Source organism: Xiphophorus couchianus, chromosome 16, assembly GCF_001444195.1.
Source record: "Xiphophorus couchianus chromosome 16, X_couchianus-1.0, whole genome shotgun sequence".
NCBI classification, from domain to species: Eukaryota; Metazoa; Chordata; class Actinopteri; order Cyprinodontiformes; family Poeciliidae; genus Xiphophorus; species Xiphophorus couchianus.
Genome location: NC_040243.1, coordinates 11,760,422 through 11,773,969, shown reverse-complemented (window position 1 = coordinate 11,773,969; position 13,548 = coordinate 11,760,422). Strand labels below are relative to the sequence as shown.

The 13,548-nt window shown below is 37.7% G+C and overlaps 2 protein-coding genes across 3 annotated transcripts in view; one reads left to right on the top strand and one right to left on the bottom strand.

Moving 5' to 3' along the window:
• Window positions 1–6,982, top strand: part of LOC114160021 (ubiquitin carboxyl-terminal hydrolase 22) — a 29,106-nt gene extending 22,124 nt beyond the window's left edge. For both annotated transcript variants that reach the window (XM_028042361.1, XM_028042362.1), the window contains 5 exons: window positions 976–1,102; window positions 1,590–1,681; window positions 2,868–2,930; window positions 4,911–5,060; window positions 5,142–6,982. In XM_028042361.1, coding sequence (XP_027898162.1) covers window positions 976–1,102; window positions 1,590–1,681; window positions 2,868–2,930; window positions 4,911–5,060; window positions 5,142–5,184 — 475 coding nt within the window. In that variant the 3' untranslated portion in view covers window positions 5,185–6,982. The remainder of the gene's footprint in view (window positions 1–975; window positions 1,103–1,589; window positions 1,682–2,867; window positions 2,931–4,910; window positions 5,061–5,141) is intronic.
• Window positions 6,983–9,158: 2,176 nt separating this feature from the next.
• On the bottom strand, window positions 9,159–13,262 carry LOC114160022 (somatostatin receptor type 2-like). Its single transcript, XM_028042363.1, has 2 exons — window positions 12,876–13,262; window positions 9,159–11,316 (listed from the first exon to the last, which is right to left on the bottom strand). Exon 2 carries the CDS (start codon window positions 11,277–11,279, stop codon window positions 10,167–10,169), a length of 1,113 nt encoding a protein of 370 aa, XP_027898164.1. The 5' UTR covers window positions 11,280–11,316; window positions 12,876–13,262; the 3' UTR covers window positions 9,159–10,166.
• Window positions 13,263–13,548: the final 286 nt, after the last annotated feature.

The following is a 13,548-nucleotide window of genomic DNA, read 5'->3' as shown; positions in this document are numbered from 1 at the left end:
GGGAATTTTCTCAAACTCCACTGACGACACAGTCAGAGATCGTAACTAGCTAATATCATAGAACGGCTTTTTTTACTCATTAAATTCATCCGAAATGACAATTTCCACCATCTCACTAACCTCCCATCATTCAGTGTAATAAAAATCAGATAGGTTTAAAGACATTTTCATTCATAACCCTAATTAATTCCTAATTTAGATTGATTTAGAACTACCAACTCTGTCCAAAACTCTGCAGCACATTTCTCTTATCAGACTGAAATCGTTATTTGTCCTGAAAGGCCAGATTAGTGCATCTCTACCACTGATTTATACTGCTGCTACTGGTAATGTTCTCTTTTCTGTTGGACTGGAACACTAATCCTATTTAGACACGGCTGAATAGAGGGAAAAAAAAAACAAAAACATGTTGTTATTCTTACTTATTGCCTTTTGCAGTAGTAACCAAACAAATTTCATTTGTCCCCCCAACTCCCCATGCTTGTACAAAGGGTCACATGTGGTGTCTGCTCAGTCACAACAACCTTGTTATGCTTGGATCTCATCTTCTCCCATCACCAGGTTGACGGAGCAGGTGTGACCTCTCAAATCTCCTCCGCAGCCCCCTCGTTCTTGCGGTTTCTTTTTCACTTTTCCTCATCTTGTTTCATTTCCCTGCCTCTCTACCTAATTCCCTTTCTGCCCATGCCCTCAATCTCTACCTCTCCCATTTGTCTCACCCCAACTCTTTTTTTTTTCCCTTCTTTTTTTTCTTTTCTCGCCTCCATTTTTTTTTCACTGCAGCACCTCACACACCCCTACTTGCTGCAGCAAGTCTCTTAAAGGTACAGAGCAGGCTGAAGCTGTTGCGCTTACTGAACTGAGATGCAACAAAATCTACACTCTGGTTAATGATAAAAGCCTAAGATCATGATTCTGTGATCTGTAATCATGCAGATTTACAGTTTGTTACATGTTCTGTCTTCTGGTCTGCAGGTTTACGCGGCCTGAGCATCTTGGAAGCAGTGCCAAAATCAAGTGCGGCGGTTGCCATAGTTACCAGGAGTCCACCAAACAGCTGACAATGAAAAAGCTCCCCATTGTAGCGTGTTTTCATCTCAAAGTGAGTCAGTAATGATGTGTTGCCAGTTTATTATTGGTCTTCACTCCAAGACAGTTGGTTTCTGCACAGAAACGTTATTATGGACTGTGTATTGTAAGATTGTATTATTTTATTTATACGTGTGGTTGAGTCTTTGTGCGTAGGTGTGTTCATCATCCCATATAGCTGTTGTTGCTTTACCTCCTACTGTTTTAGTGCTTTCATGCTCTGTCCCAGGACACCCATGAATCCTATGACTCATACAGTCCTCCACTGTCCATGTTTTATTTATTATATGGCAGTGGAGACATATAATCTTTGTAATATTCATAGGAACACGCTGTAAAAGGATTGTGCTAAATAAGTACAAGACCATTTCTAGCTTGCCATTATTGTGTTGAAAACATAAATCTAATTATAAATTGTGTTGTAAAATTAATTCATTTTAATTATAAATTTACTTCCTTTTCCCCTTTTTCTCTCGTCATTCCTGTCTGGCCCTCTCCAGCGGTTTGAGCACTCTGCTAAGTTGCGGAGGAAGATTACTACCTATGTTTCCTTCCCTTTAGAGTTGGACATGACGCCCTTTATGGCATCCAGGTGAGGCTGCAGTGAAAACTTGAAGTGCTTTGTTTTACAAAAACTCTGATCTTGTCTGACTTATGATGGACAGATCATTTTTTTTCTTGTGTTCATTTAAGCTATTTTTAGTCTGATAAACGTATCCAAGTCTGAAAACGTATGGGGGGGGAGTAACTTCACAAAAATATTATAAATATGGACATAAATAGCTTTAAAAATTACACATTGTAAGGCTAGATATACATATCTGTGAAAAGTAAGCACAGTTGTACTTATTGTGTAGTTACTGTCTTTGGGTTCATATTTCTTAAATAAAAACTCTGTAATTAAACAGTTTTTTAAGATGGCAGGATTGTAGTTTAAACAGTAATTTTTACACACTTGACTAGAATGAATTCATCCAACTTGAACCTTTCAGCGTCTTTGTCATGACTTGTAGTTTGAAATATGAATGTTAATCTGTTATCCTAAGAATTTGAGACTTCATACACACCTTATCAAAGTTTGGGGAAATCACATTAATTACTGATGATACAATTGTTTCAATAATCATAAGAATGAGTCTTATGATTAATGATAATGAAATTGAGCTTGAATCCTCATATGAAGAATGTAGAAAAAAACCTGACAAACACTGTAATTTTAACTTGATCTAAAGACGAGTTTCAACCAAAAACATGATATATGCTTTGCTGCTGTATTAGCTGGGGTATTACATGTAGACATAACAATTAATGTGTTTCATATAAATTATTATTTTTTATTGAAACTGAACAAAGTGTGGCCTTAGAGGGATAAACATGGTAATGACTAAGATTAAGAATTATTCACAATGTAGCTTTGATACAGAAAATGAGACAAATGAGTATCAAAGTGAGGTATGTCATTTTTCAGCAATGTATCTTTTTTATTTTATTTTGCTAAAATAAAATAACAGCGATGAACTGCCATTCACGTTCAAGTAATTGGAAAAAACAAAAACTTTCAGCCTGTGATTTTTGTTTGCTTATATTTGTTAATGTAATGACCCAAAGAGTCAATTATTCATAAATTTAGAATTTGAAAATGTCTGGAATGTTCAAATTTAGAAAATGTGGCAAGTCTGTTCCTTTGATACAGAAAATTGTGCTGCTCTGCCACCTAGTGGAAATTTATTCTCAAGTAAAATGTAAACCTGTAATTGTTTTTCTTCTGTCATTCACAGTAAAGAGAGCAGAATGAATGGGCAGTATCAACAGTCAGTTGACGTATTAAACAACGACAATAAGTGAGTACCCGTGGTTTAGCATATGAAGGAAGACTGATCTCTAGACATTTTGTTCTCAGTGGTTCTAAAGCAGCACAGTGATCACATAAATTTTAACTTGAGCACAGCAGCACATGCTAAAGACCCAAAGCAGCCAACTGTGACTTCTTCTAATTAAATCAGGCTGTGGTCTATTAAAAGCTGTTTAGTTTTCTTCATCCATGGGAGTTACAATGGCATCTATTTTCTAAGACATTTATGGGGGTGTACTTGTTAATAAAAATGTCAAAGTGCTGCATGGTGGGGACATGCTGAGATTTGCAATGTAGCTTTATTTGTCTCTTGCAATCAACACAATTGAACAATGCAGAAAACTGCTGAGAATCTTTTTGGCAAAATAGATTTAGAAAAAACTATTTGATACATTGCAGTCAGAGCAATACATTTTTGAGTTTTTATTTTACAGATTATGGCTTAGAGCTAATGAAAACCTTTCATAAGACCAATAAATGTAGCTTTTTAATTGTGCATTGTCAGCCTAATAAAGTGGATGTACTCTAAGGTGTACTCACTCAGTACTTTGTCAGTGCGTTTTAAAATTTTTTTAAAAAAATTTTTATAAATTACTGCATTAATGCCGTGTTGCATGGAGTCGATCAGCCTATGACTCTGCCCAGGTGGTATTAATAGCTTCCATCAGCTCATCTGCCTTGTTGGGTTTGTTGTCTTGTCTTCCTCTGGACAAAACTCCATAGGTTGTCTGTGGCCTTTGGTTGCAAGGGTTGTCTGGCCAATCAAACATAGTGATCCCAAGATGATTAAAGCAGGCACTGGTAGTTCTGGCATTTCAGGACAATGCAATCACAGTTCAAAAATCTCCATGGCTTTGGACCTGATGAAACACAATAGAGCAACACCAGCAGATGACATGGCTCTCAAAATCATCACAGACTGTGGAAAGTTCACACTGGACCTCAAGCTGCTTAGACTATGTGCCTCTCCACTCTTCGTCCTTATTCTGGGATCTTGATTTCCACATAAAATGCAAAATGTACTTTGATCTAAAGCAAGGACTTTGGAGCACTGAGCAACAGCCCAGTCTTTTCTCCTCTCGCCCAGGTAAGAAACATGTAACGTCTCAAACTGGTCGAGGAGTGGCTTGACACAATAAATAAAATTGTAACTTCTGTCCTGGGTATATCTGCCTTGTTTCCACTGAGCGGCACGTTTATTACACTATATATATTTTTTTTGCTTCCATTTTAAAAGTGTCCCATATAAAAAACCTGTACCATATTGTTCCTGGACTCCCTTCTATTGCAAGTCTATAGGACAATGGTATGGTACGGTTAGTGTGGAGCTACTCACGTCGCACAACACAGTCCTTTGATTGGAGGACAGAAAAACATCACTGCCTGTGACAAGTAGATGACATACTAGTGCATTATATTCATCACCTCTCTAGTTGGTCACTGTGTTAGTCGTTTGGGTGAGAGTCCTCAGTGAGAGTCCAACTGGCGGTAGAAATGCTCTCCTGAATTTGCCGGACTATAAAATGGTGTACAGCTCAGTGGAAACGTGGCCATTTGTGTAGTGACTCTTAAAGCGCTGGCTGCAGCCTCTGTCCCTGCCTTGTCAAACTCTTGAATGTGCTTTAACTAAGTCCTTTTAAGATTGCTTGTGCACCTTTTTCTTCCACTAAGTTTTCTATTGATATGCCTGAATACAGCACTCTGTCAACAGTCAACTTCTTTAGCAAAACCCTTTTTATGCTTTAACCACCTTGTGGTGTCGATGACAACTGTCAGGCCCCTATGGTTGTGTAGTCTACATTATAGCCGTAGTAAAACAGTTTTCTGTTGATTTTATGTAATACTCAAATTATATTAACTAAATTTGGAGCGTTGTTAGCTGTAAGCCACATATATTTAAATTAACAAAAATAATCAAATAAAGTTTGATTAAGGAATCTAAATCATGGCTGATCTATCTCTATTTCAGGTATTCGTTGTTTGCAGTGGTCAACCACCAAGGCACGTTAGAGAGCGGCCACTACACTAGCTTCATCCGTCAACACAAAGACCAGTGGTTCAAATGCGACGATGCCATAATCACCAAGGCCAGCATTAAGGATGTACTTGATAGCGAGGGGTAAGAACCGAAGCTAGACCTTTGCAGAACTCTGAAAAGAAAGTAATAAAATCTAAATCCGATCCTCGTTTTCCCTCTCAGGTATCTCTTATTCTATCATAAACAGTTCCTTGAGTATGAATAGCTTCTGTGACCACTGATCATGAAGAACCACTGCTTCAAAGGGGAGAGAGCGAAGAGACGAGGGGGCGGGATGAAACGCAAACACACAAACCTACCTGAAACCTTTTAACTACCAGTCTGCTCCTTCACTAAGAGGGATAAAAAAAAAAAAAAAAAAGACATGTAAAATCATGGAAACTGAAAAAAAAAGAAAAGCACTGAGCTACTTCTTGGCATCTACTTGACAAAACTGAATGAAAAGGATCGGTGGTGGAAGAGTCGGGCGTCGCCTGTTCTGATGTGGGAAGAGGCCCCAGATCCCACAGTCTCTCTGTCCCCTTTCCCTTCCTGCTGCAGGGATGGAGTGTGATGCTGGGCACACCTGGGATTTTCTTACAGTATTCTGACCCCCGCACCCCCCTCCATTTCTCTCCCATGGTGCTCTCATTTCAACTGACCAAGCATTTAACTTGCTCAAAATGAGGACAGTATGTTTTCATATGCATATAGGACTGAATGCAAAAAAAAAGAAAAAAGTTAAAATAAAATAAGTCGTATATACAAACCAGTGTATTGCAACCTTTGCAAGGACCCTTTTGAAGGTTTGGTTATGATACTCATCATTTGTGACTTTAGCTTTGAAATACTGTATAAATTCTAGTATACATCTATTTTTTAAGAGCAGAGAAAACATGGGAGAGCTTAGAAACGCTGCCTTTGCCAGTTGCTGGAGAAGCGCTGCCATGGAAACTAAACAGATCTGGACCTGAGTGTTCTCATGTTCATTTATTTACTGTTTTTTTTTATTATTATTATTCTAAAGTCTGGTTGAGGGCAGGGAATATCTATTTTTTTAGCAACTTGTTAAATTTTGAGTTTTTACTTTTTTTTCTGTGTATTTTTTTTCTATTTTTTTTCAGTACAGTCACATGTTCCTTGCTGTTCTGGTACCTGAAATGTTTTTTGGACGTATTATGCTTTCATTCTCGTGGAATTGTGGGTATAATGACGGTGTGGATTTATCAGCTCACCTTTGTGATGTTTAAATATGCTAAAAGAGAGCGTTCATGTGGCATTGTGCAGAGGACTTTGATATGTGAACTTTAAATCTGAATCTTCTTTGCAAGAAAAGGAAAAAACAAAAAAAACTGAAATTAACAACACACTGCATGCAACCAGGCTTTTTGCGATCATGTGTGAAAAATTGCCGTGGATTGCGGCTCAAAGCTTGCTCCGGAACGACAATTCGCAGAGCGAAAAGGTGAATGTGTAAGATGTATAAACACATTGCACATATATGGGCACTACCTGACCACAGCCTGGCTCTGAATCCATCAGTGTTAAACTTCCTTCATTGCAACTGTGGCTGGTGCAGATCACTGTGGTGTCGTTTCCCTCTGCAGATCAGTAAAAAAAACAAAACAAAATGATTCAGTCAGATCTAGATGATGCACATAATCCATGTCGGGGTTACTGAAATTGTTTGTATAAAAAGTACAAAATTTAAAAATATTCCCTCGTGTGAAAAAATGCAAATGAAAAAAATGAGGGCACTTACCTGAGTTGTAAAAAAGAAAAAAGATTCGTATTTTGCTGCTCTGTAATCGAAATCAAACCTGCATATCTTTTTTGGTAAGAGGAATATAATGGTTTTCTGAGAAGTAAAGTTCAACAGTTAATATGTAATGGTCACATTATGGTTTTGATGCATTTTTGAGCAGTTTCAGGCCATCCGAAGGCATTCAGGGAAACCGCTGAAACAAAAGAAGAGGAGAGCTTCATTGTCTGTTTCAGTGATTAAACTCAGAACAAAACTGGAATGGGTATTTTGTGTGCTGTCTTTTGTTTCATTTTCCCTCTGAAGGACTAGATGATGCACTGTAGTACATCTGAGCCAAATCTGTATAGTTTTCTATTGTCGGTTGTACAGTTTCTGTATCATCGATGAGCTATTATCCCAGAAGGGCAAAAGAATGGTGAAATAATTTGTCGACATACAGTTCTATACATGTCAAATTTTAACATTTTGTTTCTGGTCTTTGAGCAACTTTTATGCAGGTGATTATATCGCCACCTTGTGGCTACATTCAGAAGCACAATGCAGCCTATAAAGGAAAAGAAAAAAATCACATTCCAGGCTATAAAACGTATAACTTTATGAATGAGTTTTACAGAAAAAAGTTTTTGCATTATTATACTAAAGTGCTGCATATTTCTGAAGTAAACAGGCATTTATTTGTGATGTGGAGAAGTCAAACTTTTATTTTATGTAACCATAGCTCAGAATTAATTAAAATATGTTCTAAGTAATTAGGCTTTTAATGTTATGTAGAACTTTTTTTAAAAGCATATTTATCAAAGTAAAATACAACTGCTTTAAGTCAACACAGCTTTGGTTCAACCTTGTTTTATTATAAATAAGCAGAAGCTTGAGAAACAAAATCAGGGTTATACAAACTCGATACAGAAACAGTTGCCATGATAACTACACTGAGTAGGACAAAAAAAATTGGCTACATAATGCATCTTAAAGACAAATGTCTGAAATGTCTATTTATTAGCACTGCAAGAAGAAGGCATGAAGAGCTAATGCCACTAGTTAATCTGCTACTGTGATGCAAACCATTTTTACTGCTTTACAGTTTGTACCATCCATTAACAGAATAGACACAATTTTCTGGTTGAATAGTTTTTCTTTACATTGTGGTCATAGTAAAGGCAATTTTCTTTTTCTTCAGATATCTTTGCAGCTTCTACATGCATAATGTTTAACTTACCAATGAATGTATAATTAACTCGGCTCACAACAGTAGAACAATGCAACACAAGAGGTAAAAGCTTTTTTAATGTTGGTAAAAATGATTAAAACTAGATCCACAATGCAACAGGTAGACTATGTAATATATACTGAGCTCTACTAATGAGTTTATTTTGGAGTCAGGTGTGCTGAAGTAGAGACATCTAAAAGTTGCAGGACTCTGGATAATGCAATTTGCATGTGTAAAACAAACGCGTGTAGGGAACCAAAACTAACCCAAGGGGCCACATTCTTGTACAAAGATGTAACTAGTTCAATATTTTTATTTAATTCTAAAAGTCGTTTTTTTTTTTTTACGTGTACCATTTTTGCCAACAAAATTCACTTAGTTAAAATATAACTGAATACTATGTGATTTACAACAATTTTTTGATATTTTTTAAAGCCTTCACAAAATTTTATGTGTAGTTTTATTGTACATTTTCATTATAATTTACAAAGTATAGCTTTGGCTAAGTAAAAAAAAACATTTATAATATAAAAACTAAAACACGTTATTTTAGTTGTAACTTTGGTTGTCACCAATGCATTATGATGTATTTAGACACTAAACTACTTTAATTACATTGTGATTACTTGTGCTCTATAGTGGGAAAAAATGGTAAACATGAAAGCACTACTCAAAAATAGTCATTGAAGTCTGCTTATTAGCCCTCTAGCTAGCATGTTAGCAAAACTCATTATTTTGGGCAAAAGTACCACATGTGTCACAATGTGACAATGATTGCATTAATTGTGTAGAATACATAGTTGACACATTCGAGATATCCTCACCGTAACGCATAACAAAATAGGTGAAACGCTGTTAGCACAATCCATAGTGATGTGATGAAGATCAATGAAATGTAATTTAACTTTTTTATGTGTAACAAATGTAGAGAAGAGGAAACTTTACTTCTGCTGAAAATACTTTGTAAAGACGGTAATCTGGCTGTTGATTCAGACAGGTTGTCAAGGTGATGTGTGGACTTTGCTGAGAAGCAGCACTATGATGACTGTGATGATAAAGGAACACTACAACCTCTTGAAGATAAGTGTTCTAGCCCTTCACAAATTCACATCGCTCACTTACTCAGCGACAGAGAGATTGCTGTCTCTCAAATGGCACTAAAAAGTTAAATTATGTTTGTCTTTTCTTAAGTGAGTCATTGCATTTCACAACATCGATGCTTTTTTTCTTCTTTTAAAAACGATGCACGGCAACCACTAAAGCTCAAGCAACCCCTGACAGATGGGTGCACAGCAAAGACGAGTACAATCCTCATCCATGAAACAGTATCTGGACATGTTTCATATGCTAGCATAACACAAACACACAAAACAACCCAGGGTTCATACTGAATAATTTAGAGTCACATAATCCAACATTTTTGAAAAAGAGGTAACGTGTGATCAAACTGTCCTGTAATACATTTACTTATACACAAGCAGTGATGTGAAACTCTTAATACACAGAAAGTTAGTATAATGAACACCAGCAAGAAAATCTTTCTAGCTTAACACTGTGATGTATGTTGTCGGAGCTGCAGCTTTATTGGGCTATTGCCTCAATAATGCATGGAACAAAAGTTACTCACATTTACATTTGGTATATCACAAGTGAACTACCCCACAGAAAAAAAAGAGAATCAACACAAGATCACTGAAGTTCATTACATTCTGCTACAGAAGGATGTTTCACATTAAACACTGCTAGTCTAGGGTTATAATTATAAGCTGCATGACAATATTGGTCCGTTTTTTAAACAATCTTTATGTCTTGTCCATTATATGCACAGTTATTTACATAAATATTTACTTCCCAGGGAATCATAACTGGCAGCTCAAACAACTATATTCACAGCCCTGTGTTGTTCCATTGTAATTTTCAAACATTGCTGGGAAACTTGATGCAGGTCCTCTGTTGTAAACAACATATATAATACTGAGTCTCCAGGGAAAATCCATGTCACCCAGGGGACCATTTGCCAAGTAGGTGTCACTGCTTGTTATATTCCCTCAGGCCTCCTTCATGAAGAACTCTCTTATAGCTTACTAAGGAGATTTGAATGAACCTGTGATTTTTTGTCTAGGTTGTCTATAATGCTGAGAAGCCCAACTCATATGGTGCCTTGTATTTTTCAGTTTAATGATGCCTAATAATTCAGGTTTTTCAGAGAAGATCTAAAATAGGCTGGTAAAACTTGCTAGATGCTGGTCTGCAGGTCACCATTGAGCAAAGTACTCTGGGTCTCTGTTGGGTCATTCATCATGCGAGATTTGTCCTGCCGACTGTCACTGCGATCAACCTCATCCAGCCCTCCTACCTTCTTAAGACAGAGAACATTCTGGAAGCTCTTCTTGAAGTTCTCTGATAAGAAGGCATAGAGGATTGGGTTGGCACAGCTGTTGGCGTATCCTAGAACCACCACAAAGGCAAAGGTGCTCCTCAGGATGGGGGTGGTGCTGATGCTGCCTGTCACTGAGGTGACGTTGAAAACGTAGAAAGGCAGCCAGCAGAACACAAACACAGCCACAACAATGGAAACCATCCGGGTGACCTTGCGTTCTGATCGCTTCCTTTTGGAGGAGCCTACTCGGATGCCTGAAGACTTTACCTTGATGATGATGAGCAGGTAGCAGAGGCAGATGACCATTAGGGGAAGGAAGAAGCCCAGAATGAAGGTGTAGAACATGAAGACTGTGTAGTAGGTTTCTTGAGGTTCTGGCCACACAATGGTGCAGAAGCAGCCATTGTGCTTTGTAATCACACCACTGTAGATAACGATGGGCAGATTGACTAACAGTGAAACTACCCATACGGCTAAGTTAATAGTTTTAGCGATGCGTGGTTTTCGCCACTTTGTGGACTTTATGGGATGCACCACTGCCAAGTAGCGGTCAATGCTCATTACCATAAGGCAGAAGATGGACGTGAACTGGTTCAGGGAGTCCACAGTCATAACGACCCTGCAGAGCACAGGCCCAAAGGGCCAGTGAACTAGTGCCAGCTGGATGGCAATGAATGGCAGTCCGAGCATAAAGAGCACATCTGCTACCGCCAGATTGAGAATATAGATGTTGGTGACTGTCTTCATCTTGGCATAGCGCAGGATAACATAGATGACCAAAGCGTTCCCACAAAGTCCCACAGCGCAAACTAGAAAGTACATACATGTGATGACCACAGTGCTGGTTTGGTTGAAGCTGTGGTCTATGTAGCTTCCATTAATGCTGGACTCATTCCCCTGCATGAAGCTGTCATACAAAAGGTGCTCCGTTAGGTTTGGTGGGGATGATGGGAACATCCAGGGCTCCATGATCTCTCCCTGTCCAAAACTGATTACGGCATCCCACCTGCACAGACAGAAAAGAACATTGATTTTGATCCTGATTGTTTCTCTGCAGGTTATAATATATATCCAATAATAAAAGCAAGCCTTTCAGCATCAAGAGCATTCACTGACAGATGCTGGTGGCCCACTTGACATTAACCTAATGACTCACTATCAGATGACTATCTAAAATAATGTTGTATGCAAGAGTGACATTGTGCAATACAATACTGTGAGTTCAGCATTTTGAGCTGTTGTATTATGTTTAATTTTTCTCGTTACTCATAAGGACAGCTTTTCCTGGAGGGAATTTATTGATTTAACATCTTGATTGTCTGTCTTGAGAACTTATCTGACTAAAAGTATGTCTGAAGAAGATCCCTGCCAGAACCAGACAGGTCACACCAATTTGTATATTCAGTGAAGACCTTCAGCTATCAAGGGAAATATTTCCATGCAGAAAGCAATAACAAACTCCCCAGGAGGAAATGACAAACGATCAGATGTGACAATTTACTCTAAATTTCCCCTAAGATTTTGTGTTTTCAATTTATTAAGGCCTGGGCATGGCTGTAGATTAATCCCAACCCAAGTAATTGAAAGGAGAGAATCAGAGTACTGCCAGGCTGCCTTTCTATAGTCAGATTAAAGTGCTTCTCACTGCCAGTACGAAAAAGACAAACGCAACTTCAGTGCCAATAACATTAGTGGTTTTATTGAGCCAGTTTCTGCTTTTTTTCTCTCTCTTTGTAGCAGTAGAACGGAGTGGACTGTGGACAATGTTAAGTGAACACACATCCTGATGTTGAAACAGATGTTTGACCTCAGTGACAGCTCAATGTCCATTTCGGGAGTTAGGTGGACTAAAATAAACTTGGATAAAATATGTTTTTCTTTGCACAGGATAATATAAATCATAGTCTAGCAACACACCGAAGAGGAATAAAAAAATTAACACAAATCTGTGATAAGTCGATAATTTTTTCCCATTACAATTAAGACAATGAATCAACAATAAGAAACGATGAAGGATTTAAAAACCTGAAAAAAGGATTCTTTGCAAAAATGTGTAACATAGCAAATAAAATATTCAATAATAAATTATGATGACATAACTTCAAGATGCCGGTTAATTTTTGTTTCTTCTTGTACTTTCTTCCTTTTCACGAGAATGTCATTGTTATTGCTCTTCTTTAGACTATATGAATAAATTCTATTTAAGAGATTGTGTACAGATGACATGCAATCTGACAAAACGTGAAGTAAAACGAAGAGGTCATGTCAGTCATTAACAATGTTGAGAAACTCTGGACACACCATCCGACAATTCTGTTTGTTTATATATATATATATATATATATATATATATATATATATATATATATATATATATATATATATATATCTGGCTCGGAAAATCAAGTCAAATAATTATCCATTTAGATATAATGATTAAAAAAAACAAAACCAACCAAACAAACAAAACAAACATTTGATACATGTGAGCTTAACTGACCTGAGCTTAACTGAACTTCTAGAATATGCGAAAATGAACCCCCCCCCCTCCAACAAAACGCTTACCTGTAGCTGGGTTTAATCGCACCAGTCAAAATATGCGCCACTTCTTCAGAGCTTATGTGTCATTTTTTTCTTCTTCTTTAGGAATTCATCAGAACAATTTCACTGGTTTCGAGGAGTCATGACTCTCGATAGTTTAGATCTTTTTCTTAGCAATCCCATAATGTGTTGCGCAGAGCTCGAGACAAAAAGGACAAGGCAATGCTCCGATGCGCTCCTGGCGTGGTGCGCGCCGTGACTGTCTCCAGTTGGAGGGCGCGGGGATGTAAAAGGACGCACAGGAGCAGCGCCGCGGAGGTGCTGAGGAGACTCACCTCTGAACGAGGAGACAGGTTCTTTTGTAAACAGATAGCCCACTCTTACATAAAACAGGATATTCACGCTGATAGCGGTCATTAATGGTATCTGTAGCGCTTTGACGCACGCACTGGGAAACCTTTCACCACATGAAGAGAGTTGAAGATTTGACATGTCAATTAAGTCAACAGCATTGGATGAAAAAACCAACCAACAAACAACAACAAAAAAAATCCGGGTAACAGAAAGCTAATGGCATGTCTTCTAGCTATATTTGTGGATCAAGACGCAGTGTCATACAATGCCTTTTCTATAATATAAATACGTCAGTCTTTTCCGGGGACAATTCCCTGTTTATTTACCAAACAGAAAAAAATAA